General features: G+C 50.3%; 4 protein-coding genes across 7 annotated transcripts in view; all 4 read left to right on the forward strand.

The window, feature by feature from the left end:
* DIXDC1 (DIX domain containing 1) overlaps positions 1 to 7,395 on the forward strand; it is a 28,274-nt gene extending 20,879 nt beyond the window's left edge. For all 3 annotated transcript variants that reach the window (XM_023941425.2, XM_023941424.2, XM_023941426.2), the window contains 13 exons: positions 365 to 454; positions 550 to 603; positions 989 to 1,039; positions 1,948 to 2,052; positions 2,493 to 2,546; positions 3,047 to 3,139; positions 3,217 to 3,288; positions 3,796 to 3,882; positions 4,002 to 4,163; positions 4,262 to 4,328; positions 4,906 to 5,014; positions 5,192 to 5,300; positions 6,110 to 7,395. In XM_023941425.2, the coding sequence (XP_023797193.2) occupies positions 365 to 454; positions 550 to 603; positions 989 to 1,039; positions 1,948 to 2,052; positions 2,493 to 2,546; positions 3,047 to 3,139; positions 3,217 to 3,288; positions 3,796 to 3,882; positions 4,002 to 4,163; positions 4,262 to 4,328; positions 4,906 to 5,014; positions 5,192 to 5,300; positions 6,110 to 6,190 (1,134 nt within the window). In that variant the 3' untranslated portion in view covers positions 6,191 to 7,395. The remainder of the gene's footprint in view (positions 1 to 364; positions 455 to 549; positions 604 to 988; positions 1,040 to 1,947; positions 2,053 to 2,492; positions 2,547 to 3,046; positions 3,140 to 3,216; positions 3,289 to 3,795; positions 3,883 to 4,001; positions 4,164 to 4,261; positions 4,329 to 4,905; positions 5,015 to 5,191; positions 5,301 to 6,109) is intronic.
* A 1,214-nt stretch (positions 7,396 to 8,609) lies between these two features.
* DLAT (dihydrolipoamide S-acetyltransferase) lies at positions 8,610 to 16,782 on the forward strand. Its single transcript, XM_023941423.2, has 14 exons — positions 8,610 to 8,843; positions 9,620 to 9,721; positions 9,975 to 10,099; positions 10,205 to 10,361; positions 11,342 to 11,468; positions 11,744 to 11,934; positions 12,317 to 12,482; positions 12,687 to 12,754; positions 13,000 to 13,077; positions 13,164 to 13,271; positions 13,718 to 13,833; positions 14,091 to 14,253; positions 14,670 to 14,806; positions 15,319 to 16,782. Exons 1-14 carry the CDS (start codon positions 8,625 to 8,627, stop codon positions 15,446 to 15,448), a joined length of 1,887 nt encoding a protein of 628 aa, XP_023797191.2. The 5' UTR covers positions 8,610 to 8,624; the 3' UTR covers positions 15,449 to 16,782.
* A 140-nt stretch (positions 16,783 to 16,922) lies between these two features.
* Positions 16,923 to 21,693, forward strand: NKAPD1 (NKAP domain containing 1). 2 transcript variants are annotated; one of them, XM_086861249.1, is made up of 5 exons: positions 16,923 to 18,254; positions 19,146 to 19,246; positions 19,425 to 19,580; positions 19,998 to 20,051; positions 20,455 to 21,693. In XM_086861249.1, exons 1-5 carry the CDS (start codon positions 17,610 to 17,612, stop codon positions 20,978 to 20,980), a joined length of 1,482 nt encoding a protein of 493 aa, XP_086717375.1. In that variant the 5' UTR covers positions 16,923 to 17,609; the 3' UTR covers positions 20,981 to 21,693. The 2 variants fall into 2 exon arrangements, with proteins under 2 accessions (XP_086717375.1, XP_086717376.1); XM_086861250.1 differs by having other exon boundaries at positions 18,253 to 18,327.
* A 585-nt stretch (positions 21,694 to 22,278) lies between these two features.
* SDHD (succinate dehydrogenase complex subunit D) lies at positions 22,279 to 25,693 on the forward strand. The gene is made up of 4 exons (XM_086861253.1): positions 22,279 to 22,379; positions 22,646 to 22,750; positions 23,738 to 23,882; positions 25,060 to 25,693. The coding sequence occupies exons 1-4, from the start codon at positions 22,334 to 22,336 to the stop codon at positions 25,223 to 25,225; spliced, it is 462 nt and encodes a 153-aa protein (XP_086717379.1). The 5' UTR covers positions 22,279 to 22,333; the 3' UTR covers positions 25,226 to 25,693.
* Positions 25,694 to 26,570: the final 877 nt, after the last annotated feature.

Genomic DNA, 26,570 nt, shown 5'->3' on the forward strand with positions numbered 1-26,570 from the left:
ATTGAGAGGCTCCAGTTGGTGAGAGTTTGGTTGAAATATTGGGGATCTGATGCACACACACCCTATAAGGTGCTATAAAGCTGGGAATTCACTCCCTGGAAATCTGAGTTGTCCTTGTTTGGTTCTTTCTGTGGGGAAGAGCATGGGCTGACAGACTCCTGGGAGAGCCTTGTCAGGGGATAAATCTTCCTGTTCATTCCTGAAAAAAAACCTCATTTTTGAGGGGAATAAATCAGCAGAAATGGCAAATGAAGCTGGTTAGGGACTGTTGATAGGAGTGACTGCTGGTCAGAGCTGCAGCTCCCCTATTTCCCTTTGAAATCTCTGAAAAGGAGATTTTTTTTCCCCCCATTTTTCTCCCCAGGCTTTGTTGCTCAATGGATCTTTACCTGAGGATGAGCAGGAAGGGTCCTTTGAACTTTCTGAGCGTGGAGCCTGCCCTGAGGAGCAGCTGGTGAGAACATCCCTGGACCCAAATTTCCCTGCTCCAGCTGCCTTTTGCCTTGCCCTGCCCCTGCTGCAATAACAACGCTGATATTTTGCATTCAGATCATCATCCGAAGCCGTCTGGACCAGAGTGTGGAAGAAAATCAAGATCTGAAGGTTAGAGGGTGACAAATGGAAGGGGAAGAGAGGTTTTGCAGATTGTTCTACTTGATTTTTTGGGGGGAAAATGGGGTGAGGATGAGGCAGAGCAGGAAAAATGATGGATGAAATGGGGAATATTCTGTTAGGGACCAGCCCTGATGCTGGCAGAAGTGTTTGATGTTGGCCTGAAGGACACATTTGGGGGACTGGGCAATTGTTGTTTTGCTCAGGACTTCAGTAGCAGCTTTTGTCATGTTTGTAGCTCATGAAAATTTCTCAGGGCTCTTGGATCTGTGGGAAAAGCTGGGATGTGCTTCCTCCTGCAGCAGAAAACACCGGCTCTGGTCGGTTCTGAAGGGGTGACAAGGTGCTGTTTAAACAAATTGTCTTGCATTTGCAGAAGGAGCTGCTGAAATACAAACAAGAAGCTCGGAACCTCCAGGGAATAAAGGTGAGGAAAGGGGCATTTCATCAAAAATAAATAGCAGTGCTATTTTAAGTGAGGAGGGCCAGCAGCAACCACACACCTCTGAGGAATCTCAGATTGTGGAAGGAGGAGTATTGGGGGCTTGGAGATGGGGGATCCTGTGGTTTATTGCTGAATTTTTAGACAGGTACAAGGAGCTGGATTTCCTGGTTTCAGTTCTGTCTGTAAAAGTGAGGTCAAATATTCCTTTTTTTTTTTTTTTTTTCCCCTTTATTTCCCCTGTTTCTCCTAAACAAAAAGAGGCATAAATTGCTCGGTTCTCCTGGCTCTTTTATCCCCTCCCCTCTCATGAAGCACACACTCAATAGCATTGGCCCAGTGAACTCATTCCTGCCAGCACAGGAAAAAGAGCCTGGGGTGTCCCTGTGCTGCCCAGGAACAGCTCCATTTGTGCCTCTGGAGTGGTGAACACCTCTCATCTCCTCCTGCCTGAGGTATTTTTAGAGCTGCCTGTCAGAAGGCAGCAAACAGCAGTGCCTGTCCAAGGTGGAGCTCTGGGTGAGTGAAAGGTGCAGAATTAGTGCTGACTTTGGCCTCTCCAGAGAGGATTTCACTGCACAACTGGGTCACATTCAGGGCTTAAGGCTCCTCGTGTCCTGGGCTGATCTTGGCCTCTCTGTGCCCTCTGGATGCGTGGCTGGAGCAGGAGCTGCAGGGCACTGAACGCCCTCCAGAGCTGCTCCCGTCCATCAGAGCCAGTGCCCGTCACTTCTAGAGCAGGAATTTCAGGCTGAAGCAGAGAAATCCCTCAGTGCTGGCAGCCAAAATCAGGGGAAGGGAAATCAGTTTTGGGTAAGGGGGAGGCAGGAGGGCTGAGAGCCCTCTGGGGGCTGGCAGTCCCTGCCCTCCCTGCAGAGATCCCCTCTCCCCAGGACGCTCTGCAGCAGAGGCTGATCCAGCAGGACGCCTCAGTCCTGCAGCTCAAGCAGGAGCTGCTGAGAGCCAGCATGGACAAGGAGGAGCTGCACAACCAGAACGTGAGTAGCTATTATTGTCATTATTATTATTATTATTAATTATTTTGGCAGGGGATTGGTGGCCCCAAGGGTGGCTGCAGCAGAGATTTCGGGGTCGTGGGATAGGGAACAAGCAGTCAAAGGTCTCTGCACAGCACAGCTGTGCTGGCCAGCTGTGAGGCTGGAGATTCCTGACCTTCACTCTCGCTTCCTGTCCTCCAGGATCTTCAGCTGGGACAGGGAGGGGCTTTCCCTGATGTTTTCAGTGCTGTTGCATTTGTCCCTCCTCACTCCCTGGCTCAGCAGGTGGCACCTGCCCTGTGCAGGTCTCTGTTCAAAGATTGCCACCCTAAACATCAGCTCCCTTGGCCTCTGTAGGTTTCTGGTCACCCTTTAGCACAAGGGGCAGAGGTTTCACTCTCTGGGAATACCTGCCTCACACCTGGCTGTTATTCCTGCAGGTTGACCTCCAGAGGAAGGTTGAAGAGAGAAACCGGCTCCTGGCGGAATACAAAGTAATGGAACCTCTTCCTTGGGGGTTTGGGTGGTTCTTCAGTTCTGGGATTGTTCCTTCCTGAGCACTTGGACAGCCCCTGGAAGGAGCTGCAGGATCCAGGGGTGTTTGTAGTGAGCTGGAGGGATCAGGAGTTCTTTGCATTCCCCCCACAGCCTCTTGCAGATCTTCTATTGTTGTGGTTTGTGGTGGTGGCTGCTGAGTGTCCAGCACTTGGGCAGATGAGGTTGGGTGAGCTGTTTGTCCTCTGATCCCTCGGGAATCTGCCCTCTGGGACAGCTGTGTGACCTCAGCAGCGGATCTTTGGCCAAGGGGACTTTGGGCAATAAAAACCTGATCGATCTTGTCAAAAAATAGCTCTGACACTCAGCTCTAACATCTGGCAAAGCACACCCTGTGCAAGTCGCCTGATCCTGGCAGATGACACACTCTTCCCTGCCATGGGAAGATGACTGAGCCTCCCTCCCTGCCCTGCTGATTCCCTGGATCCCTGTGTTGCAGAAGGAGCTGTGCCAGAAGGATCGGCACTTGCAGCAGCACCAGACCAAGCTGGATGAGATGCTCAGGCAGCTTTCCGAGGCCAGCTACCAGCAGGTAGGGAGAGCTGGGCTGCACTGGGAGCTGGCCTGGCTGGCTCAGCTGGTGGTGACTCCTCTGCTGCCCCTCCCCAGGTGGATTTGGAGCGGGAGCTGGAGCACAAGGAGGCGTTGCTGGCTCACTGCATGAAGAGAGAGGCTGAGGAGGTACGGGAGCCTCGCTCCACACGTGTGGTGGTGTTTGCCCAGCACCCTGTAGGCACCTACAGAAACCCTCCCCTTCATCCCAGAGTGGTCTGGCTCTGCCTTCTCACTGGCAGAGCCTTGACCAAGGCAGGCAAAGCCCACAGAGCTCCCAGCACTGAGCACTCTTGGCTCAGAATCCTCAGGGATGAAACAGTGAGGGATGCCAGAGGCTTTCTCAGCCTCCAGCTTCAACTCTGACCCTGGCAACAGTTAGACCACAGCTCAATTTACCTCCTCCTTTTCCTGCTGACCCTGGTATTGAGTCTTTCCACCTTTACATGAGGAATCTGTGCCATGACCAGGAACTCCCTGCACACTTCAGGGAGTGCCTTTATCTGGGAGAAGACAGTTTCAGCACTGACATGGAAAGTGCTCATTTTGAAGTGCTCATCCCTCTCATTTTGAAGTCCATAAATGGGGATTTTTGGGGAGGTCCTGGCACTCACACTCACATTTTCCCCTGCCCAGGTGATGGCTTACAGCAGTCACAGTGCCCAGAGCAATGGCTTTCTCCAGCCAGCAGGAAAAGGAGCTGCTCCCACAGCCCACCGAGGGGTAAGTGCACCTGAGGGGTGCATTCCCAGCCAGATATCCTGGAACTCTTCTGTTAAGAGAGGAAAGGAGGATGGGGAGGCAGCAGCCTGGGCTGCTCTGAGCTGTGGTGTTTTGGGCAGACCAATGACCTGCAGCTGGTCCGGGACGCCCTGCGCAGCCTCAGGAACAGCTTCAGTGGCCATGACCCGCAGCACCACACCATCGACAGCCTGGAGCAGGGCATCTCCAGCCTCATGGAGCGCCTGCACCGCATGGAGACGCAGAAGAGGCAGGAGAGGAGGGTAAAGGCTCCCCGGGGCAGCTCCTGCCCCTCACACAGCAGCTGGAGGGCTCTGACTGGGAGGTGACACTTTGTCCTTGTTGTTTTGGCTTTGCACAGGTCCGGGGGAAATCTCCAGCGAGCAGAGCAACCAACGAGTGCAGAGACTCCTGGCCTCCCAAATCCAGTGAGTGCCTTGCAGGTCCTGCCCTTCCCCTGCCAAATTCACTGCTGGGGTTCCCGGCTGCAGAATCCCCTTGGGAATCCCTTCGGGATCCTCCCTGGATCAGAGCTCCCTGCGAAGGGAAGGGACACACCTTTATGGCTGGGTTTTTGTAGAGCACCATCACAGTGGGAGTCTGGGCCTCTTGGGCAGTGCTGCAGCACAAATAACCGTGGCAATCACTGGGAAAAGGGATGTCATCCCAGCTTTCCTGCTGCTTTGCACCATCTAGTGGGGACAGAGAAGCGCTCCCTGCTCAGTGTTTACTGCCTTTCGTATCCACAGAACGGTGCAGCCTTTTAAAACACCACATTTCCACGTGTCACGAGTATTTTCTGCATAAAAGGAGCCTTAAAACTGCGGAGTTCAGTTCCTCTGTTTCAGCTCTTGGGGGGAAGCAGGAAAGAAGGCATGAGAGGAACACAGATGGGCAAATTAAAATCCACGCACCACCATCCATCCTGGGCAGCTGGAACGGGAAGATGGGGAGGGATAACGATGATAAGGATGATAATTAATGATAAAAGTTGCTGCCTTGCAGAGCTGCCTCACTCTCAGAGCACGCCTGTGATGAGCACCAGTGCCTGCACCAAAGTGTTGTACTTCACCGACCGCTCCCTCACCCCCTTCATGGTCAGCATACCAAAGAGGTGAGGCTGGGCCTTCCTAACCCTCCTGTGCCCCTAAAAGCAGCACTCTGATTTTCTGGGAATGCTCCCAGCCAGCACAGGTTTGCTGGATTTCATGCTGTTGGCTGGGGAAAATAATCTGCAGTAGTCCCTGAGCTTTGTTTTCGTATTTTGTTTTTGTATTTATTTCCCTTGCAGGTTAGGGGAAGTGACTCTGAAGGATTTCAAGGCAGCCATCGATCGGGAAGGAACCCATCGGTACCACTTCAAAGCCCTGGACCCAGAGTTTGGCACAGTGAAGGAGGAGGTAAATGTGGGGCTGAGCTTTGGGGTCAGAGTCACCACACAGCCCTGGGGACCACGGTCACCTCCCTTTTAAACCAATGAAATGGTGGATGTTCCCCCAAACAAAACTGTCTGCTTTCCCAGCTCTGGGTTAAGCTCCTCTTGTGCTAAAATATTTTCATCCTCAGCTAAAGCAATCCCAAGGATGTGGTTGTGATTGCCTGTGAATTGCAGAGCCCCTTGGACAAAGCCAGCCTGGGACACAGCAAAAATCCAGGCTGCAGGTTTTATAAAACCTGTTGCAATGGGAAAGCCTGTATTAAAACACAATCTCTCACTTTCTTCTGAAGGTTTTTCAGAGAGAACTCTGTGTGTGTGTGGCATCGTTCCCTTTGTGTGCAGCCCTGTTCATGCTCAGGCTGGTGTGGGTGTGGATTGGATTCATTACAGGTTATTGGGACACAAATTGATGAGGACAAGGGCAAAGGGTCACCCTCTCTGGGGACAGGCAGCAGCAGCAGCTGGAGGTTTGGCACAGAAAAGGCGTCTCCTGTCTTTAGTTTACCTTTAATGTCAAAAAAAGCTCCACAGATAATAATCTTGATATTCATTGGTGAAAGAGGCATGGTCTGTTATTTACCTAAATTGTGAAAATATGACTCATTCCTCAGCCATCATTCCCATGTGTTCCCTGGATTCTTTTGTGAAATCTGAGCTAGGATTGGACTTCATGCCCCTGATGCCACTCACCCTGCAGAACCACATGTCCAGACTCCAGACATGACTGAAACCCTTTATTTCATTTCATTTTGTTTTTTTTTTTTTTGGTAGGTATTCCATGATGATGACATCATCCCTGGCTGGGAGGGGAAAATCGTGGCCTGGGTGGAAGAAGACCACGGGGAGAATTAATGGAGCTTTCAAGCCGTGTTTCTATGGAAACCTGTGACTGTCTGCGGAGCTCAGAGAGTGACCAAGGAGCCCAAGCGCTGGGAGGAGGCCAATTCAAGCTGCCAAAAAAGAGCCTCTGTGCAAGGCACGGGTGGTGAGGCCGTGTGCATGGACAGCTGGCACCCGCCTGCCCGTGCCCGAGGGCAGCTGCTGTCCTGAGGCTGCAGGGACACAAACGCCCGGCTTGGCCCTGCCAGCAAAACCCTGGAGGCCTTAAGGATGCTTTCTCCTCCATCCCTGCACTGTGTGCTGCAGGCTCAGCTGGGCATCTCCTGTGCTGGTGTCACAGAAAGCTGCACTGATGGTGAAAATGTGAAGCTTTGCCTTCGTGGAGAAGTTGCTGGATTGCGAGGGCTGAAGGTTGGAGCGGCTGTTGTCCTGCAGGAGCAGAGTGACTCTGTGGACATTGCAGGCTCACAGGACCTGTTCCAGGGGGAAGAGTTCTCTGGAGGGTTGAGACATGCTCTGAAGCAAAGCTCACCAACCTGGCCAAGCTCCTTTCTCCCAAACTCAGGCTCCCATTTCCCAGCCCTGCTTTCCCCACTTGCTCTCCAAAGCTGTTCCCATTCCCGAGGCCCTCTGGGTTTGCTCTGCAGTTGCAGGGACTGTGGGATCTTGGTGCTTGTTTGTTTGCTGAAGGATTTCATGGGTGGGGGAGCTGGAATCAGATGAGGTCTTTCCAGCCCCTGTCCTTGCTGAGCCTCTGTCCCCGCACTCCTGCTCTCTCTGCTGTCACCTCCTGTGCACAGGCACTGCCAGGGCCACCAAGCACTTACCCACAACAGTTCCTTGCTTTGCTGAGTCCTGAAGGATCAGGAAAGAACTGCTGGGGAAAGAACAAGCCCTAAAATCCCCCAGGGTGGATTTTTCCCTTTGGTTTTGTGGTTTTGTTTCTCTACATCGCCTGTGGGCTTGGGAGGTCGGATGGGCTCTGCTCCTTCCCAGCTCCTGTGGGCCTTCCATGGACTGTCTTTGTGTGCTGTGCATGAGGCTGGGAGAGGGGGAAACCTGGTTTTACTGTTTTATATTAACATGTCGTTTTGTAAACATGTTCTTGAAATTATTTTGTACCGATTCACATTTGTCTGAGGACTGTGGATATTTTTATACTAGTGCAAGTGCTCTCTGTATATTTCTGCACGCATTATACTGTGTTTTACTCCTTTCCTGGTGGATGCTGAGATGTTTTGTATCGTCTTCTGTTAACACAACACTGGCCTTGCAATTTTATTTTACTATGGAAATCCGATTGGTTGATGCTGGGTTTTATATCAAGGCTCTTACGTGGTTTTGTGCCACATTGGCACAACACAAGCTGCCTCCTGTTCTGGACAATTTGTGTGACTTTCTACTTACAGACAGCGGGAGGAAAGTTCATCAGTGAACAAGTTAATTAATGGGGGAAATACACCCCTTTTGGAAAAGAAACAAAGATTTTCTTTCTCCCCTGGACATAGTTTCTCTGTTGCATGGTCTCTAGCGAAGAGGGCCCGGGCTTGTGATACTGACATCGATTGTATTCAAATTGCAACCTTCTCACAAGTGTTTCATTCCTCGGGTTTTACTCATCAGTTTTATTTCAGCAACAGCCACACACCTGGGCTGGAGTTTCCTGGAGAAAATTACGAAACTTTTCAAAGTCTGTTGTTGCCCCACTTCACGTCCTTCTCTGCTATTCAGAGGAGCAGTTTGGTTTGGTTTCTCCCTCATAAAAGCAAAAGGAAAAATGAGTTTTAAGTGAGTTTTAATTCTGACTCCGGTGATTTTGCTACAGGATGAAATTAACAAGTATAGGAACAGCAAAGTAAGGAGGAAAGTTGGGCAGAAATAAGCAGTGTTGTAAGCAGTGAAATAAAGGGATATGGTAGCAAGAGCACGTCTCAGAACAAACCCACGCTCCATGGAAAATTCTGGCTTAGGTTGAGGTGGCACTTAGTATGTTTTAGTTTATGGCCTTTGCCACTGTCCTGTCGCACTGAAGGGAGAGCGGCTCCATCCCCTGAGTCCCCTTGGGTGTATTTGTGTGTTCCACCCCATCCACAGCCTCTCCCCTGGCCCCTCCTGGGGCTGTTCCCTCTCCTCCTGTCCTGTCCGTGCGAGCAGAGCCCGATCCCCGGCTGTCCGTGCTGCCGGGGAGCCGTGCGGAGCCACAGGGTGCGGCCGATCCCGTTTCCCCGGGCCCAGCTCCCCGTTTCCCCGAGCCCAGCTCCCCGTTTCCCCGGGCCGAGCCCCGCTGCAGCGCGGGGCGGTGCGAGGCGGTGCCTGAGGCGGGCCGGGTCCCGCCCGCCGCCGCTTTACGGCCGCCCCAGTGTCGCACCGCGCCGCCCGCACGGAGGTCACCGAGCGCGCCGGCCCCGGTCCGCCCGGCCCAGCCCGGCTGCAGCCCAGCCCCAGCATGTGGCGGGTGTTGGCGCGACGCGTGTCCCGGGGCGCGGCCGGGGCGCCCGGCCTGGTGCGGCCCCGCCGAGCGCTCGGGGCCGGGGTCGGGGCCGGGGCTGGCCCGGCCCGGCGCGGCCCGGCCTGGGGTGGCCCCGCGCCTCGCCCGCTGCTGCCGCCGCCCGCCTGGCCCCGGCTCGTCCCGCGCCGCTGCTGCAGCCTCCCGGCCCACCAGAAGGTGAGAGACACCCCCGAAGCCCTGCCCGGGCTGTCCTCCGTGTCCCCTTCCCTGCCCGTGTCCCTTCCCTGCCCCTTCGCTTTCCCCCTTTGCGTTTTCCGTCCCCTCCCCGTGCGGCTCCGTTTGCCCCGCGGATAGAGCTAAGGGTTCATCAGGGCTGGAAAAGAGCTTTAGGAGAAGCACTGCCGCTGGAGCTCCCGAGCCACATCGCCCACACGACTCTTGGACGTCTCTGGGGATGGGGACCCCACCACATCCATGGGTAAAGCTGTTCCAACGCCTGGCCGCCCAAAATGGGAAAAAATCGTTGGGTTTTGTGCCTTTGGCACCACTTAGCCTCAGTCCAGACAGCCCCTGGATGGCTGTCGGGTGCTATCTCCATCACCTCTGTCCTTTATCCCAGCACTGCTGTTGGTCCCTCGGCAGACCCAGGCTCTCTATAACCTTATCTTGGTAGAATCACAGAGTGTTAAAGGATTGGAGTGGGCCTTAAAGCCATGTCTAGGGATGCCTTCCACTGTCTCAGGTTGCTCCAAGCCCCATCCAGCCTGACCTTGAATACCCAGGGATGGGGCAACCACAACCTCTGCCCTCAGCACCCAGGGTGGATTTGCCCAGGGTTCTTCACCAGCAGCTTGGGGCAGTCCTGGGGATTTGCAGCCTATCTGTGCCCCACAGCACGTCACCCTCAGCTGAGCTGAGGATTTGTGGCTGTCCTGTGTGTGATTCCTGCTGCTGGATCTGTCTGGGTTGTGACACTGCGCTGTCCCTCACAGGTGGCACTGCCAGCACTGTCCCCCACGATGCAGATGGGCACCATCGCACGCTGGGAGAAGAAGGAGGGCGACAAGATCAATGAAGGGGATCTCATAGCAGAGGTATCCTGGGGATGGGGCTGGGCTGGTCTCTCATGAGCTGCACGTGTGGCCTGGGGACTGTCCTTGGCTGAAGACAGATTTTGGATTGCAGATCCCAAGAGATGCTGGTGGGAAGGAGTGGCTGTCAGCCTCTCAGAGCTGGCTTGAGGGCAAACTTCCCTAGAGCTGCTGCCTCAGGGTGATTTTTCCAGAGCTGTGACCCTACAACGGACTGGGAGGCTCTGGGCTCACCATTTCCTGTTCTCTCTCAAAGGTGGAGACAGACAAAGCTACAGTTGGCTTTGAGAGCCTGGAGGAATGTTACCTGGCCAAGATCCTGGTGCCAGAAGGGACAAGGGATGTTCCTATTGGGGCCATAATATGTATCACTGTAGAAAAGTAGGTATTTTCCTAACCCTTGACCTGACTTTCCCCTCTTGGGGCTTCTGGGTTGCCTTGAGTGAAAGACTGAGACGGGGTTTGGGGCTCTGTGTGTTCTTCTAGGCCTGAACATATTGATGCCTTCAAAAATTACACCCTGGATTCTGCAGCAGCTGCTGCCCCCGCAGCCTCAGTGCCTCCCCCTCCAGCTGCAGCCCCCTCCCCACCGCCTCAGCCTTCTCCACAGGCCCCTGGCAGCTCTTACCCTCCTCACATGCAGGTAAGAGAGCACTGCTCCTGCTTTAAGGCTTCTTGCACTCTCTTTCTGCCCCTGGCATTGCTCCTGTGGGGCATTTTGTCATAAAAACTGCCTGGAAAGGGAATTTATTAACTGTGCCACTTCAGTCGTTGTGTGATTAGAGCAGGTGTTGGGGAACATCTCAGAAAGCTTTTTTTAATAAATTTGTTTCAGCATCCCAGCTGCTGGTGGAGGAGAGACTTGTCCCTCCAGGGTTGTCTTGACAAATGTGCTATATCTGCATTATTTGGACAGTTCTGGTATAAAAAGACCTTGTGCTTAGTGTGAATAAGCTCTGCTGATATCTCAGAGCAGAACTGCAGTGTGTGGTGCTCTGGTGAGCACACCAAATGTGTCTGTGAGTGACTAATAATGAATTGTGTTTGTGGATGTGAGCTTTTTGCATTGCTTAGGTTTTGAAGTGTATCCAGGGATGGATTTGAGCACTTTGTGCAGAGGGTTGCTTTGACATCCCTTTGAAAATGAAAATCTGGAATATTGAACCCTATCCCACAGATAAAACATGTGGGAACTGATTTGTCTGAGATATTACTTAAAGCCAGTAATAAAAGAATTAATGAAGGACTTCTAAATTTGTGTTTTGGCTGCTAATGTTGCTTTTTCCCATCTGCTTGCTCCCTCTGCCCAGTTTTGCTCCACATGTGCTTGTCAGAGTGACAAGTGACTTCTTCCAGCCTTCCTTAGCAGGGTGATGGCAGTGATGGTTATTTCGATTTATCCATTTCTTGCCCTCTGCTCTTGCTTGCTCTCCTGCTCAGGCCTTGCTAAAGGAAGCCAAAGCAGCACAGTGGGCCAGCTCTGCTTGGCTGTCATGGAGCCAGACCTAGGAGTGCATTAAAGCTGCTTCTTTAGGTTGGCATCATTTCTCAGGAGTTCAGACTGTGTTCCTGAGCCTTCTGGATGGCCAGGATGTGATTGTGTTGTGTTCTGTGCCTTCCCAGATCACTCTCCCTGCTCTGTCACCCACCATGACAATGGGCACAGTGCAGAGGTGGGAGAAGAAGGTTGGGGAGAAGCTGAATGAGGGAGACTTACTGGCGGAAATTGAGACAGATAAAGCCACAATCGGTGAGTCCACAGCCAAGGGTGGGTGAGGTGCCCTTGGGAGGGTCCTGAGCAGCCTCTGCCGGCTCCTGCTGTGGGATAAGTTTTGTTAACATCTCATTTCACTGGTGAGCCGAACACTGGAGCTCCTAAAAACACTTTGATTTCCTCATCAATCCTTCTTAGCAAGTGCATGGAGAGGTTTCCTGCTGGAAAGGATTCTCCTGCAGGGCAAGGCTTCAGCTGCCAGCACTTCGAGCAGCTCTTCAGCTCCTCAGTGTTGTTTCTCTGCCCTGTAGGCTTTGAAGTGCAGGAGGAAGGCTACCTGGCAAAGATCTTGGTGCCTGAAGGAACAAGAGATGTGCCCTTAGGATCCCCTCTGTGCATCATTGTGGAGAAGGAGGCTGATATTCCAGCCTTTGCCGACTACCAGGCTGCTGCAGTCACTGACATGAAGGCACCAGCTCCTCCTCCTCCTCCTCCTCCTCCGGTAAGGAGAAGTCATGGGCAGCACTGGCAAGCCTGATCTGAGCTGTTGTAGACAGGAGTGTTCTGATTTGTGAGTGCAAGGCTGGTCCATGTGTTGAGAAGGGTTCACTGATTTGCCCTCCAAGACCTACAGCAGGTTTCATTCATTCTGATCTTTTTCCCAGCTTGTTGCTTGTGCCAGTTCTGATTCCTCATCCTTGAAAATGGGGAGCATAAGTTCTTTATTTGATTTGGTGTATAGCTCAGCTGACCTCCTTCCCAGTGAGTTTCTGCTTTAATTTCTGGGAGCCTTTGTGCAGATGAGTGATTATCTCTTGACTGATAATTAGATGGGCCAGTTCTCTTGCTGTGAGTTCCACTGATGGCTTTGATTCTTTGTTAAGGTGATGGCAACTCCTGCAGCTGCTCCTCCTCCTCCCCAGCCTGCTGCTGCTCCTGCTCCAGCAGCCCCCACAGCAGGGCCACCCCACAAAGGAGGAAGGGTCATGGTCAGTCCCCTGGCAAAGAAATTGGCAGCAGAGAAAGGAATTGACCTTACCCAAGTGAAAGGTACTTTTCCTTTCCACTTCTTTGCTCTCACTGTCACTTTTCTGTCCTGTAGATCCATGTTTTCCTGTTCTTCCTGACTGTGCAGCTGTGAACCAGGAGTTGTGTTCAGAGATTTGTCTCTGTTGAATAAAACTGGTACCTTTACAAGCAAAGCCATGTTGGAAATAATCAAAATCTTCTCCCATTTTCCTTTGCCCTTTTCAGGTACTGGACCAGACGGCAGAATCACCAAAAAAGATGTGGAGTCATTTGTGCCATCAAAGGCTGCTCCAGTGAGTAGGCTGGAAATCTGTGGGAATGGATGTTACAGGAATGGAAAGGCTCTGTGTTCCTGCATGGAACTGGCATTGCTGGATTGTGGGGTGGTGGTGACTGTAAGGTTGTGAAATTTAACCTGTCCTGGGGGTACTGGAGAGCTGGAAATATCTGCTGCTCTCATAAGAGGCAGCTTGGCCTCAGCACTGAGCTGCAGTTGCTCTTTGGGTGTTTCTGGGAGTGATGCTGGTGTTCCCTGCAGGCTGCAGCTCCAGGGGCAGTTCCTGCAGCAGCACCCGAGGGGACCTTCACAGACATCCCCATCAGCAACATTCGCAGGGTAAGATTTCAGTCTTTCCCAAAATTGTCGTTTCTAGCTGTGAACTTTCCAGGCTGATTTGTGTTCCTTGCTCTGCACACGTCCAGGTCATTGCTCAGAGGCTGATGCAGTCCAAACAAACGATACCTCACTACTACCTGTCCATCGATGTAGACATGGGAAAAGTATTGGTGCTAAGGAAAGAACTCAATCAGGTGAGGTCTGGCATCTTAGCCTGGAAAAAAACACTCTTTTCAGTGCCTTTTGTGGGTCAGTTCTGGACTGTCTGTGACAGAATGAGATTTTCCTCGTCTCTTCTGATTCCTGACTTCCCTAAGGGGCTGTTCTGAGCTCAGCTTGGTGGTGATTCCTTATTTCAGGTGCACAATAAAAGGATAGAAAGCTTCTTACCAGAAAGAAAGGTAAAAAGTTCAGGCAGAATAATAGTTCTAAGCCAAGTTTGAGGAAAACTAAACATTAAAAAAATGAAATTCTTAAATTATGAAGGAGATGCTTTCACCTTCTAAATTATCTTTGAGTTTTAATGTCTGCAAGTGGTGTGATTGTTTTGTGATGTTTCCTGTGAACTGCAGTGGCTGCCCTCATTAACTGGGGTGATGTGCAAGGGACAAACTGACACCTGGAATCTCTTTATTTGCAGGAGGTCTCAGATAACATTAAACTTTCTGTCAATGATTTCATCATTAAAGCTTCTGCTTTGGCGTGCTTGAAGGTGCCTGAGGCAAATTCTTCATGGTTGGACACAGTTATTAGGCAGTAAGTTTATGGCACGGTCAGAGCCAGGAACTTCCTTTGTTCATGGCAAAACAGCTTCTGCTGGGATTTGAGGGAGGGGGAAAATGGGATGTCAAGGTGAGAGGTTTTGTTAAAGTGATAAAATCTTTGAGTCTAAGGCTGGTGGTCAAGGTGAAATAATTATTGCAAATTAATTACTTTTGGGTTGTCTGGAATGCTTTGAATTTTTTTTGTTTGCTCTCTTGCTGGAGTGATTTCAGCTGCTGTGTGTGTTGCAGGAATCATGTGGTGGATGTGAGTGTGGCTGTCAGCACCCCGGCAGGGCTCATCACCCCCATCGTCTTCAACGCTCACATCAAGGGCCTGGCTGCCATCAGCAAGGACGTGGCTTCCCTGGCAGCCAAAGCCCGGGAAGGGAAGCTCCAGCCTCACGAATTCCAGGTGAGACACTCGTGGTGTTGTTCAACTCCACTGCTCTTGGCTTGTTTAAAAGGAGCAAAGGCTGTTTTGTGATGTTTGAGCCTTGTTGAGTAATCACAGAATACCCTGAGTGGGAAGGGACCCACAGGGATCGTGGAATCCAACCCCTGGCCCTGCACAGACACCCCCAAATCTCCCCTGGAGCTCTGGCAGCCTCGGGGCTGTGCCCAGCACCCTCTGGGGGAAGAACCTTTCCCTGACCTCCATCCCAAATTCCCCTGGCACAGCTCCAGCCCTCCCTGCATCCTGTCCCTGCTCACCAAAGAGCCTCCCCTCATCAGGAAGCTGCAGACTGGGATGAGGTCCCCCCTCTCCTCATATTCCCACATAAAACAGTTTTTGTGAGTTTCACCATGAATGTGTTTGTTTTCTTCTAGGGTGGTACTTTCACGATTTCCAATTTAGGAATGTATGGGATTAAGAATTTCTCTGCCATAATCAATCCACCTCAAGCCTGCATCCTGGCAGTGGGGTCCTCAAAAGAAAGACTAGTGCCAGCTGATAATGAGAAAGGGTGAGTTTTCATCTGATCCTGAACTCAAACCCTGAAATCATCCCTAGGTTGTTTTTTGTTTTTTTTCAAATCATTAAACAATGATTAGGTTATCATTAGATAATGATTTAAAAAACCCTAAATGTCTCGTTGACACAGTGCTTTCAGTACTTGCTTAAATTTGCATTTAAGGAAAACCTAAAAGGTGGATGCTGTATCTAATATCCCCTTGCCTGGAACTAAAATGGTTCTTTTCTTTTGTGTGGGGCTGTCCTTGTGCTGCAAGGAAAGCTGAGCTCCCTGCCCTAAGGGGAACACTCTGGGGTGTTTTTAGTGCCTGTGGGAAGCTCCTTCCTTAGTTTTCCTCAGAGAAGGAATGAAGATGATCCACTCCCCAGTGCAATTGGGGGAAAATGTCTGTCACCAAGCAGCAGCTGCTGTTCCTGGCTCTCCAGGAGTAGCTTTTCTGCTGTGTGAGTGGCACTGTCTCGCAGAGGAGCGTGTTAACCTTTCTTTTGTTGTTTTTCTAACAGCTTTGACGTGGCCAGCATGATGTCTGTCACCCTGAGCTGTGACCACCGTGTTGTGGATGGAGCAGTTGGAGCACAGTGGCTTGCTGAGTTCAAGAATTTCCTTGAAAAGCCAGTAACCATGCTGCTATAATTTAACCATGCAAAACAGAATTTTCCTGGGTCACACTGTTGTGTTTTAAACAAGCTATTTAGACTTTAGTGTTCAGACTTTGAGAGAGTTCTTTTCTTTTTTTTTTAATTTAAAATATGTATTATATTATCTGGTAATTTTACCAGTCTGTACAGAAAAAAAAAAAAAAAGTTTGCAAAAGTGCTTTTCAGAGCAATATTACAGCTACACTGTATTTTTATACAGTTAGTTAACTTGCAAACTCTTCCAAAACAGAGTTAAGCATCCCAGATTAAAAAGTAAAAACCAAACCTCTAAATTATCCTGGCATTGTGCCAGCTGCTTCTAAACTCGGGTGCCCAGGGGGTGCATACCAACAGATTCATGACCTCAGTGTTGTCAGAGATTGGAATTTCAAACATCTCTTCACAGGGGTGCAGATGGGATGGCCACAGAAAGGTACAAGGAGGAGGGGAACTCATGCATTGTCCTGTTCCTGGGGTGGGGAGATGGCCCAGCACTGAGGGACTGAAGTGCCTGGGGATAGTGTCTGAAAGGCCAAGCGCTGCTGGTCCAAAGCCTTTTTGGAATTTGGCACTGGCTGGGACCTTCTCAGCTGCGTGATCCCTTTGGAGCTCTTTAGGTGAAAGAGCAGCGCTGTCTGTGGGGTGGCAGCTCTCGGGTACCACAGGGAATGTGCTGTCTGCTCATGGACTCTCACTGACATCTGCTTTTCCTTTGGAAACTGTGTAGCTGCTGTTCCTGTGGCTGAGTTAACGCCATGGACATAAATAACTGCTTTGCAGAACGTTCAGTGTGTGTTGGGAGCGAGTACAGACAAATCCCACACGCTGATAATCCCACCAGGGGACGTTAATCATGTGAGGACTGGGATGTTTGGGATTTTTCATTTCAGGCATTCTAACATAGGAAGCTCTGACTTAAGCCACTGGAATTGCAGACCTTCCCTGGATTGTCTGTGTTGTCCAGCCTCAGTAAAGCTGCAGAATGTGCTCTCCATGTACATATTGTATGTAAGGTGCTTCTCTAGTCTGTTGGACTCGTGTCCAGTTATCCCAGGCATTGTATCCTGCAAAGGCTGCAGTGCTGAACATTCTGAAATTCCAGTTTCCACATGGAAATGTTCATGTAAAAAAAGGACAACCGTGCAGCAATGACAGAGTGACCAGGAGAATTAAATAGGGGGGCAGAGTTGGGAAAAAAGGAAGAATATGTTCAGGCTGATCCTGTTATTCTGTATATTGCATTAAGTACTGTCTCCTGTAAAATTAAAATACTTCACTGAAGATATTGAAAGAAAATACTGTGGAAATTAAATATTTTTGCGGGAACTATTTAGTGTCTGGTTGCTGTGATGCCTTGCTTAAACAAAAAAAAGTGCATTAAGGTTTTGGATTTTCTTGAATGACCTGAAGTACCCTGATTCCAGACTGGCTCTAGTGAACCCATGTTCCATTAAATGTTTGGAATTGACAACTACTAAACCACGTCGCAGTGCTTTTTCTCTTCAGTTGTGTGTGGCTTTCACAGTGAAACTCACCCTATTAACCTGAAATGTAATCACAAATCTTCCCAGACATTTGCTTTTTGCTGTCTGCAGCTTCCTCTCTGCACTGTGCACCTGTGGGGCTGTGTGCGACGAGATCCTCCAGCATTAAATACTCGGAGAGCTGCTCTAACCATGGGAATCCTGTCCATTTATTTAACAAAAACATCACCACTGTTACTGCTGTCCCTTGAGTAGTTCTTTACTACAGCAGATAACAACTACTGGAACTAAATATTCAAGTATTTGAATATTTACAGTCTTTACTCATTATTTTTGTACGTTTGGTGCTGCTACTATTCCTCCAACCTTCCTTTTGTCCTTGCATCTCTAAAGGCATTCGAGATATTCACCCCTCATGAGTAAAAAGTGAATTAAAAACACCCTAAGCCCCACCACCACCAAAGATTTTCACTCTTTTGTTGTGTAATCTGCCAAATCTTCAAGAAGTTTCGGTCATTTTCCCAAGCTGTGCTTCTGCAGGAGTATCTTAAAATAACTTTGCTAAACGCTGGCTAAGAATATCCATGGTTAAGAAAAACAATTAATTAAAAAAGTAATTAAGACAATAAATTATAAATAAGATTTAAAATTGGTTAAAACTATTATTTAAAAATGAATTTAAACCATTATTTAATGGTTAATTACTTTAAGTTTTATTACTTAACTAATAAAATTTTAAGTAATTGGAACTATTTACGAATCATAGCGTTTCCAGCATTACCCAGCCACAGCGTTTCTGGGAATTTTTGCGGCCAGTTTGGGGTATTTTTTCCCCAAAAGAGGATTTCTTTAGAGCTGCCGCTTGCTGTCCCCGGCCCATCGCGGTGTCCCTCAGCTCCGGCACCGGGCGGTGCGGGCCACGGGGGCAGCGCGGGGCTGGATCCGGGGGAGAGCCGGCGGTACCGGGGCGGTTTGGAGCTGTTTGGGGCGGTTCGAGGCTGTTTGAGGGCGGTTCAGGGCTGTTTGTGTTTTCATTTCATTTCTGGGGCTGTTCGGGTCCGGTTTGGCCTCCCGGCCATGGCGGCGCCGTTGCCTTGGAGACGGCGCCGGAAGCGGCGCGCTCGCGGCCCCGCGCGTTTCCGCGTCCCCCGCCCGGCCCGGCCCGGCCCGGCCCCGCCGCCACCAACAGCGGCACCAACAGCGGCACCGGCACCGCGCCCGGCACGGGCCCGCCGCAGCGCCCGCAGCATGTCCCGCGTGCCCGTGGGGAAGGTGCTGCTGCGCAACGTCATCCGCCACACCGGAGCGCACAACAAGGTGAGGCCCGGGCCGCCCGCGGCCTGCGGGGCCGAGCGGGGCCGAGCGGGGCGGCCCCGGCTGCGGGGACATGGTGAGGGTGCGGGGACATCCCGGGTGAGGGGACATCCCGGGTGAGGGGACATCCCGGGTGAGGGGACATGGTGAGGGTGCGGGGACATCCCGGGTGAGGGGACATCCCGGGTGAGGGGACATGCTGAGGGTGAGGGGACATCCCGGGTGAGGGGACATCCCGGGTGAGGGGACATGGTGAGGGTGCGGGGACATCCCGGGTGAGGGGACATCCCGGGTGAGGGGACATGCTGAGGGTGAGGGGACATCCCGGTGCTGGCAGCCGGTGATGCGGGAGCTCCGTGCCCCGCTGCTGATCCCGCAGGGCACAGCAAATTCCTTTTATTTCGGCAGAAATAAAAGGAGTTTGGTAAATCGGCCGTATCCGCACGCTCAGGGCCACTTTCCGTTTAACCTCGCTCCGGTTTTCCCCGAGTTCTAGTTTCACCCCTTTTCTCTTGAGATCTCACCCCGCTGAAGGAATACGTCTGTGTTCACTTAAAAAGAAGCAAATCTTTAATAGGATTTATTTTATTTGTTGCACTGTGTATGTGCTCTTAATTGCGTGAAACAATTTGAACTTTGTGTGCACAAGCAGGATTTTAATGCAAGATTAAGCAACTCCATTTAGTTTAGTTTCGTGAATCATAATTCAGCAGGGCTGACTGCCATCAGGAAGTTCTCTTCTGGATACAGATATTGTAAAGAATCCTTTGTTTGGGGATTGTAGGAAAGATGCCTGTGAGTTTTCTGACCAGGAGTGTTGAGGTTGGAGCTCATGTGCTGCACGACTGTGAATTTTCCCTGATGTTAAAGTCGTTTCCATTTCTGTCATTTCAGCTTCAGGAAGAGACAGAAATGTGGAAAATAAGGGAGTGGGAGAAGCAGACAGAAGAGACTTACTGGAAAAGGCAGAGCAGAATGCTGTCAGACACCTCCAGGTGAGATACAACACAGAAATATTTATCTTCTCCCTGGAAAGAGAACAAGTCTCTGCTTTGAGCCTGACCATTTATGTGTCCATGGAGGTGTGAGAAGGTCCCAGTCACTGAGGTGGAGCTCTGGGGTTGGTGGGAGGTGTTTCCCCAGCTGAAGGAGCTGTTTTCTCTCTCTTTTCAGCAGTCGCATGCGCAGCGATGGATTCGATGAGGAGGGGCACAGGGCAGACTGGAAATCCAGGAACCCACAGCTCCTCGACCTGGTGGAAGATGATCTCCTCAGGGCCAGATCCTGGAATAAAAAGCTGTATGAATGTGAAGCCAACATGCCAGACAGGTCTGTGAGGGAACTCCATGTTCTGTGGTCGTAATTAAAACATCTTTTTGGAGCCCTGTACCAAAAAATGACACATTTCTGTTTGGTGTTTGCTGTGATGAAATAGAACTTGAGTTCATTTTGAGAGTGAATAACATGTACAAACTTCTGCCATGTCACAGAATAAGCAAATATTTATTACTCTGCCCAATGAGCTTTAAAAGAAATCTCAAGAAACACAAGTCCAAGGTTGTTCTAAAGAAATCTGTGTTGTGATTTGAGAACATAAGGTGTATTTAAATAGCACCAACCACATCAATCCTATTTCCTTCCTCCCTGCCTGAACTCAGATTCATTCTGTGGCTTGGCCTTTTCAGAATTGCGATTTTGTCCTCAAAAATTTGTCTGTTTTTAATGGATGGTTCTGCTTTCTCACAGGTGGGGGCACAGTGGATATAAAGAGTTGTACCCTGAAGAATTTGACACAGACAGGTAAGGCAGACACCCTTACTGATGGATCCAGAATCTGACAAGCTCTGCAGGGAACTTCACAAACTGAGTTTTAAATTCTGAATAGAGATCAGCCTTGAATGCAATGCCTTACTGTTAAAAAACTCAAATCCATTAATGTGGTGTGGGTCTTAGGAGAATCTTTTGTAGTAATTAAAATATTCAGGTTTAGCTGGAGTTACCAAAATCTGTGAGTCTGGGAGGTAAATAAATTCTTGCAGTATCTTGGGGAGTGGAAAAACAAGATTTTAAGACAGAATTAATTATTTTTAACCTACACCCAGCAGAGTCATCAATATTTTCCAGGCTAAAATTCATCAGATTGGATGTAAATGATTTCATCACTCGGTGGCTTTCAGTTCACCTCCTCCTGTTCTCTTTCCAGTGATCAGCAGGAGGGAGATGAGCAAAATGCCGTCAATGGGAAGAAGAGATCCCACCTGGGGAAGCAAACAGCCCGTGAGTCCCACAAGAGGAAAAAAACCAAGAAATCCCACAAAAAGAAACAAAAAAAGCGCTCTCACAAAAAGAGGAAGAAAAAGAAAAAGGAGCAGGGGAGAACTTCCACAGATTCCTCGCGGGGGGAGAGCGAGGGCTCAGGAGAGGAGACTCCAAGCACCCACAAGGGAAAACACAAGCGCAAGAAAAAGCCCAGGAAAGTGCCTGCCAAGGAACCTACCTCTTCTTCTGGGCAGGAGAGTGACTTTTCCCATGCAAGCAGCTCCAGCACCAGCAGCTCTGAGGACACTGAATCTGGGGGGAAAAAGGAGAAACGGCCCCCAAGGAAGAGAAAGAAGCGGCACAACTCCGTGCCGGAGAGGCCGAGTGAAGTGCCGGAGAAAAGGAGCAAGAGGAAGAACTGGAAGGTGGCAGGGGATGAGAAATCTGAGGACAGCTCTGATGAGGACTGAGAGGTTTGGGTGCAGCTCAGAGCAGGAGGGGAGGACAGAGGCAGGTGTTTGTCACTCAGCACTGCCCCACTGCTCCAACACTGTGGTTTACACACACCCTGCCAGCCCACAGGGAGCCCGGCTGTCCTCGGGCTCGCCAGGCCAGCACCTGCCTGGCCCACAGCTGGGCTCGTCCTGCCAGCTTCAGATTCTTTGGTTGTGATCAGGTTGAGTTTTTTTTCTTAAATTACGTTTGAACAGATTGCTCTTTTGGCTCACCAAAACAATGGCCAGTAGGAGAGAGGACAGGCTGATAAATCAAGCTGCTAACAGAGGAAATGTCACTGTAACTAACCCCCATGGCAGTTTTGTCTTCCCATCCTCCACCAAAAGCAGAGCTGTGGGGGCATGCACAGGGTCAGCTGGCCAGGGAGGGGAGCTGGGGGAATATTCCCATTCCAGCTGAAGGTGCAGTGACTTCTCTAAGGGTGAAAAAAGCCACCAGCTCATTTTGCTTGGTTTAGACTCCTGTCCAGAGCCTGCTGTGGGCTGGCCACTGTGTCTACCTTCCTTCCTTCTCCATGGGGATGCTGAAACCATCCGTGCTGACAGAGAGGCCTCGGTGGGTGTTGTGTCCTGTCTCTGCTCTGCCCAGTGTGTTACTGGAGAAACTGGTACCAGGCTGTTCTCCCTGCAGCGAACAGCCAAGCCTTTTAATAAAATAAATAAATCCAGATGTGTTTGACGCTTTTGTCATTGTTCTGGAGCAAAGCCCGGGGCCAGAGCCCGGGCCTGGGTGCTGCCTGTGCTCTCCCTGTGCTGTTTGTTTCTGCTTGACCACACTTGATGAAATCAGGGCACTGGGAAAATGTGTAGGGGGATTGTTGTGTCCTGGACAAGCACAAAACGCTCTCAGCAGCCCTCAATCCTCACTCCAAACCCTGATTGCTTCAAAGGGAAAAAAAAGCAGGATGTTCAAGGAAGTGTTCATGCTATGTACAAAGTGTTTCAGTAGTGAACACACAGGCTGGTCTGCTGCGGGTGTTGAGGGGTTTGAGACAGAATTACAGGAGTACAGAATGGTTTGGGCTGGAAGGGAATTTAGAGATATTCCAGACCTTCCACCAGTCGCTCCAACCTGCCCTTGGGCACTCCCAGCGATGGGGCAGCCTCAGCTTCTCTGGCAGCTGTGCCAGGGCCTGATTCCTTCCCCAGATCCCATCTACCGCTGCCTCGGGCAGTTTCCAGCTGCCCTGCCGAGCTTTGCGGCCGCCGCTCCCGGCCCGGCCGCTCCTCCCGGTGCCCCCCGGCGGAGGCGGAAGCGGAAGCTCGGGCGGCGTTTCCGTGTCCGGGCGCGGTGCCCTTGGAGCGGACATGGCGCTGGCGCTGCTGCGGGCACGGCCCCGGGGGACCGCCCTGGGTGGGTGAGGCCGCGGGGTGGGCGAGGACCCCGAGAGTGCGGGACTGCGGAGGGTGCGGGATCCCGGTGGCTCCGAGGCCCCGGAGGGTGCGGGATCCCGGTGGCTCCGAGCCCCCGGAGGGTGCGGGATCCCGATGGCTCCGAGCCCCCGGAGGGTGCGGGATCCCGGTGGCTCCGAGCCCCCGGAGGGTGCGGGATCCCGGTGGCTCCGAGCCCCCGGAGGGTGCGGATTCCCCCGCTGACACTGCGCCCCGTTGTCCCCGCAGCTCTGCTCGGCTCGGCCCTGCTCCGCCGCCCCGCCGCGCTCGGTGCCGCCGCCGCCCGCTGCGCTCCGGCCCGCGACAGCCACGGCCCGGCCCGCCAGGGACACGGTACTGCCCTGTCTGTGTTTGTCCGTCCGTGTTTGTGTGCCGGGGTCTCGTTTTCCCGGGATCTGGATCCCTTTTCCCATCCCTGGAATTGCTGGATGGAGCTCCGAGCAGCCGGGTGTAGCGCAAGGCATCCTGCCCAAAGCCAGGGGCTGGGATTAGATGATCCTTAAGGTCTATTCCAGCTTCTGAATACTCCGTGATTCTGTCAGGAGTGGATTGTAAAGGACCAGATTTTGGCTCGGGTCCTCCAAGGGACCAAGAGCGGTGCAGGAATAAAGGACAGAGGTGGTGGAGATGGTACCCGATGGCCATACAGGGATTTAAAAACAAGATGGGCTTTAAGGTCTCTCCCACCCCAAATCAGGCTGAGTCTGTAATTTTTTTGGACCACTTAGAAGATTTTAAGAGGCAGCTGTAACGAAGAACATAAAAGATTTAAACATGGTACAGTGGTTTTCTTGGTGTCTTGTTGGGTGATACAGGGTTATAGAAAATGAAAAAAGAATCCTAAATGCCCATTGATTTAAGGGCAAAGTTGTGAAATGCTGAGCGTTGTTAGGGCAGTAACTGTGCAGATGTTATTTGTGATAAATTATCGTGCTGTTGTGGTGCCTGAGGCTGTGAGGAATGTGTGTTCCCTCACCTCCAGCAGCACTGCTACCAGTTAATAGCACTCCAGTTTGCACTTTGCTCGAGTCCAAACTTCAGATCCTTTGCTTTCCTTCTTTCCTTATCTTGTCACTTTCTAAATTTCTTCATTTTGGTTTAGATGGATGGATGATAGCTGTGTGTTAGTTGAGCAATTTAGGGGTGTTGCATTGATAATTTTAGATTCAATTCTTGATGGTTTCAGCCTGGGCTGATGCTCCCGCTGTGTTTCCAGGTATTGCTCATGCTGGGTTTTGGTTTGCAGACACTCCAGATTTCAAAGCCATCCCTTCAGCCCTTGCCAAAGGGGCTTTTCCCTGAGGATGTTTCTCCTTGCAGGCAGTTCCAAGGCTGCATCTTTGCACTGGACAGGGGAGCGAGCAGTCAGTGTGATGCTGCTGGGGCTGCTCCCTGCAGCCTACCTGTACCCCGGACCGGCCGTGGACTATTCCCTGGCTGCAGCCCTCACCCTGCACGGCCACTGGTAAGCACAGCAGGGCTCAACTCACAGCCAAGCTCTGGTGGCTCCAAACCTCATCCTGTTCTGGTGTAAAACACCTGGAGAAAGTCCTCGGTCTCCATGTGACAGTCGTGGTCTCTGGCAGGAGTGGTCGTACTTTGCTCTTCCTTTCTCACGCTCTTATCTCAGTCAGAAAAGGAACCCATAAAAAAATGTTCTGGTCTCTTAACCTTAGGAGCACTTCCTTGCCCCTGGAATTGTTGAATCCTGGATGTTTTTAACCTGTGGAAGAACCAGTGTTGTGTGAATGGAGGGAATAGAAACAGGACAGATCTGTATAAAATTAGTATAAAAATGTTCTGCCTCTAAAGCTCTGTGCACTGGCTTTGTACATCTCAGTGGTGATGAGGTTCTGCACTATAAAGAGCTCACAGCAAATAATCCACTAAGGAAACTTGGATGATTATTTCATTTATTCCTGGATGGATGTTTGCTCAGTGTTGTTCTAATTAGGAGTGGACTGGCAGCTCCATCTTCCTGAGGTGATCGTGGTTTGGGAGTTCCTTGCCACAAGGATAAAGAAGATTTTCATGGTACTTTGAGGGTACCAGGTTTTCTTAAACCTCAGTTTTGCCCTTAGGAATTTGTGCCTTTTGCCCTCAGGAATTTGTGCCAGGATTCTTGTACTTTCCTTGCTCTGACTGGGAGCTTTTTCCCAAAACAAGCATCCTGTGTCTTGTGTTGCTGGATTGTTCAAATCTGGACAGGAGTTCACTTCCAGATGTACAAAAAACCTGAAAATATGATAATTTCTTTGGTTGTCACTCTTCTAGTCTAGACCCAGGAGTCTTCTGTGTTTTTGTGACAGTGGCTGGTCCCACATATTTCCTTGGTTTTCCTCTTTTTCAGTCCTTGGAAATCGGATAAGAAGGCAGATTCCAAAGATTCTGTTGTCTGGAGACCTGTGGTCAGCACTTGGTTTCCTCAAAAAACTCTGAGCCAATCTGTGTATTTTCAGTAGAACCTGTGGAATGTTTTGTTTTTGAAATAGATCCATCCTCTTTCTGAGTGGGAACTGAGCATTCTTCAGGAAAGGCTGATGGCAGCAGGGGGGAAAGAGCGAGTTGGTACAACGGGGACACGAAGCCAATGGATCTCAGTGAGTAAACTTTGCTGATCTGAGCTTTTCTCTCTTGTTTAGGGGTCTGGGCCAGGTAATTACTGATTATGTGCATGGAGACGTCCCCATTAAAGTGGCCAACACGGGGCTGTACGTCCTGTCTGCCCTGACCTTTGCTGGCCTCTGCTACTTCAACTACCAGGACGTGGGCATCTGCAAGGCCGTGGCCATGCTCTGGAGCCTGTGAGGAGCCCCAGCCCCGACACACACGATTGTCCTCTGCTGCCTCTGCTTCATCAGCTTGTGAGCAACGTCCTGCACAGCCAAGGAGCAGCCAAGGGTCCCCAGTGAGCCTGCAGGGGGCTCACAGCTAGGTTAGAACATATAGAGAAAAACCAGATTTAAAAGCAGATTTCACTGGAAAACGTCCAGTGAGAGTGGATTTGATCTGTGCTGTAAATTGGGCTGAATTAATTACATCAGTGGCAGACTTGTGTAGTTAAAGGGAACCCTCCTTGTAAAACCAGCTTTAATGAGTGTTTTTCTGACTGTTGGTTGGTTTGCTATTCTGTAAAACAAGCTTGGCTTGTGGAAAACTGAACTGCTTCTGACATCAGTGTGTAAGGCAGACCCTGTAACTCTTTGGACCTGGGGAGTTGATGTAGAGAAGGGAATACTTTTTTTCTTAATCCATGCAATAAAGAATTTACAGAAATTCTGTGTGTGCTTCTGAACCATTTTTACTGCTTGTGGGTGGCCTAAAATGTTTTCTCTGCAGATAAGTCTGCTCAGCCTTATTTCATAAAACAAAAAATATTTGTATGAGTCAATACTTAGAGGTGACTTAGACTTGACTTAATACAAGAATAATTAATATCCCTTAGAAAATACAACAAGAATTGGTGTAAAATAAAAATACTTTTGCAGATTGACTTTAGGAACATTCAACTTCCAAGGGTTTTATGTTCATCTTCAACACTTCTTTTGAGGTTTATTTTCTAAATACTCTGGTCTGTGTTGTCCTGTGTGAGAAAACACAACAAAGAGGAGGCTGAGGGAGTGTTCTGTTCTTTTAGGGATTTTTTAGGGGGGAACTGAGATTGTGGTTTTTAATTTTCTGCTTCATCCTGACTTTAACATTCTCACAGTACTTTTGTGGCACTATTAATAGTGAGAGGAAGAGGATTTGTGCTACCATCAGGGATTATGCAACAAACAGAACGACCACGTCACGGTTTGGAGTCTACAAGACTTTCTGATTTTATTTTTTTTTAAATTTTTTAAATTTTTTTTTTTAAATACGGATTGGAAATTTTATTTATTAGCAAAAGCAGGTAGCTGGCCAATTTTTTTGTTTGTGTTGTGGTCAGAACAGGGCTGTGGTCTGGTTTAAATGCCAACATTTGTTATTTTGTGGCAGGGAGAAGGAGGGTGCAGATGAGTCACAGGAAAGTCCCTGTGGGCAAGCTGAGGGTCTCTCATGGAAAGTATCTGAGGTTTCCTCACACAGGATGCAGCTGGATGTGGTGTTTAAGCTACTTGGGTGAGAAATCTGGGAGTATTGGGAATGTAAAAGTCCAAACCTAATTCAA

The sequence above is a fragment of the Cyanistes caeruleus genome, chromosome 23 (assembly GCF_971803275.1).
Source record: "Cyanistes caeruleus chromosome 23, bCyaCae1.hap1.1, whole genome shotgun sequence".
NCBI lineage: Eukaryota > Metazoa > Chordata > Aves > Passeriformes > Paridae > Cyanistes > Cyanistes caeruleus.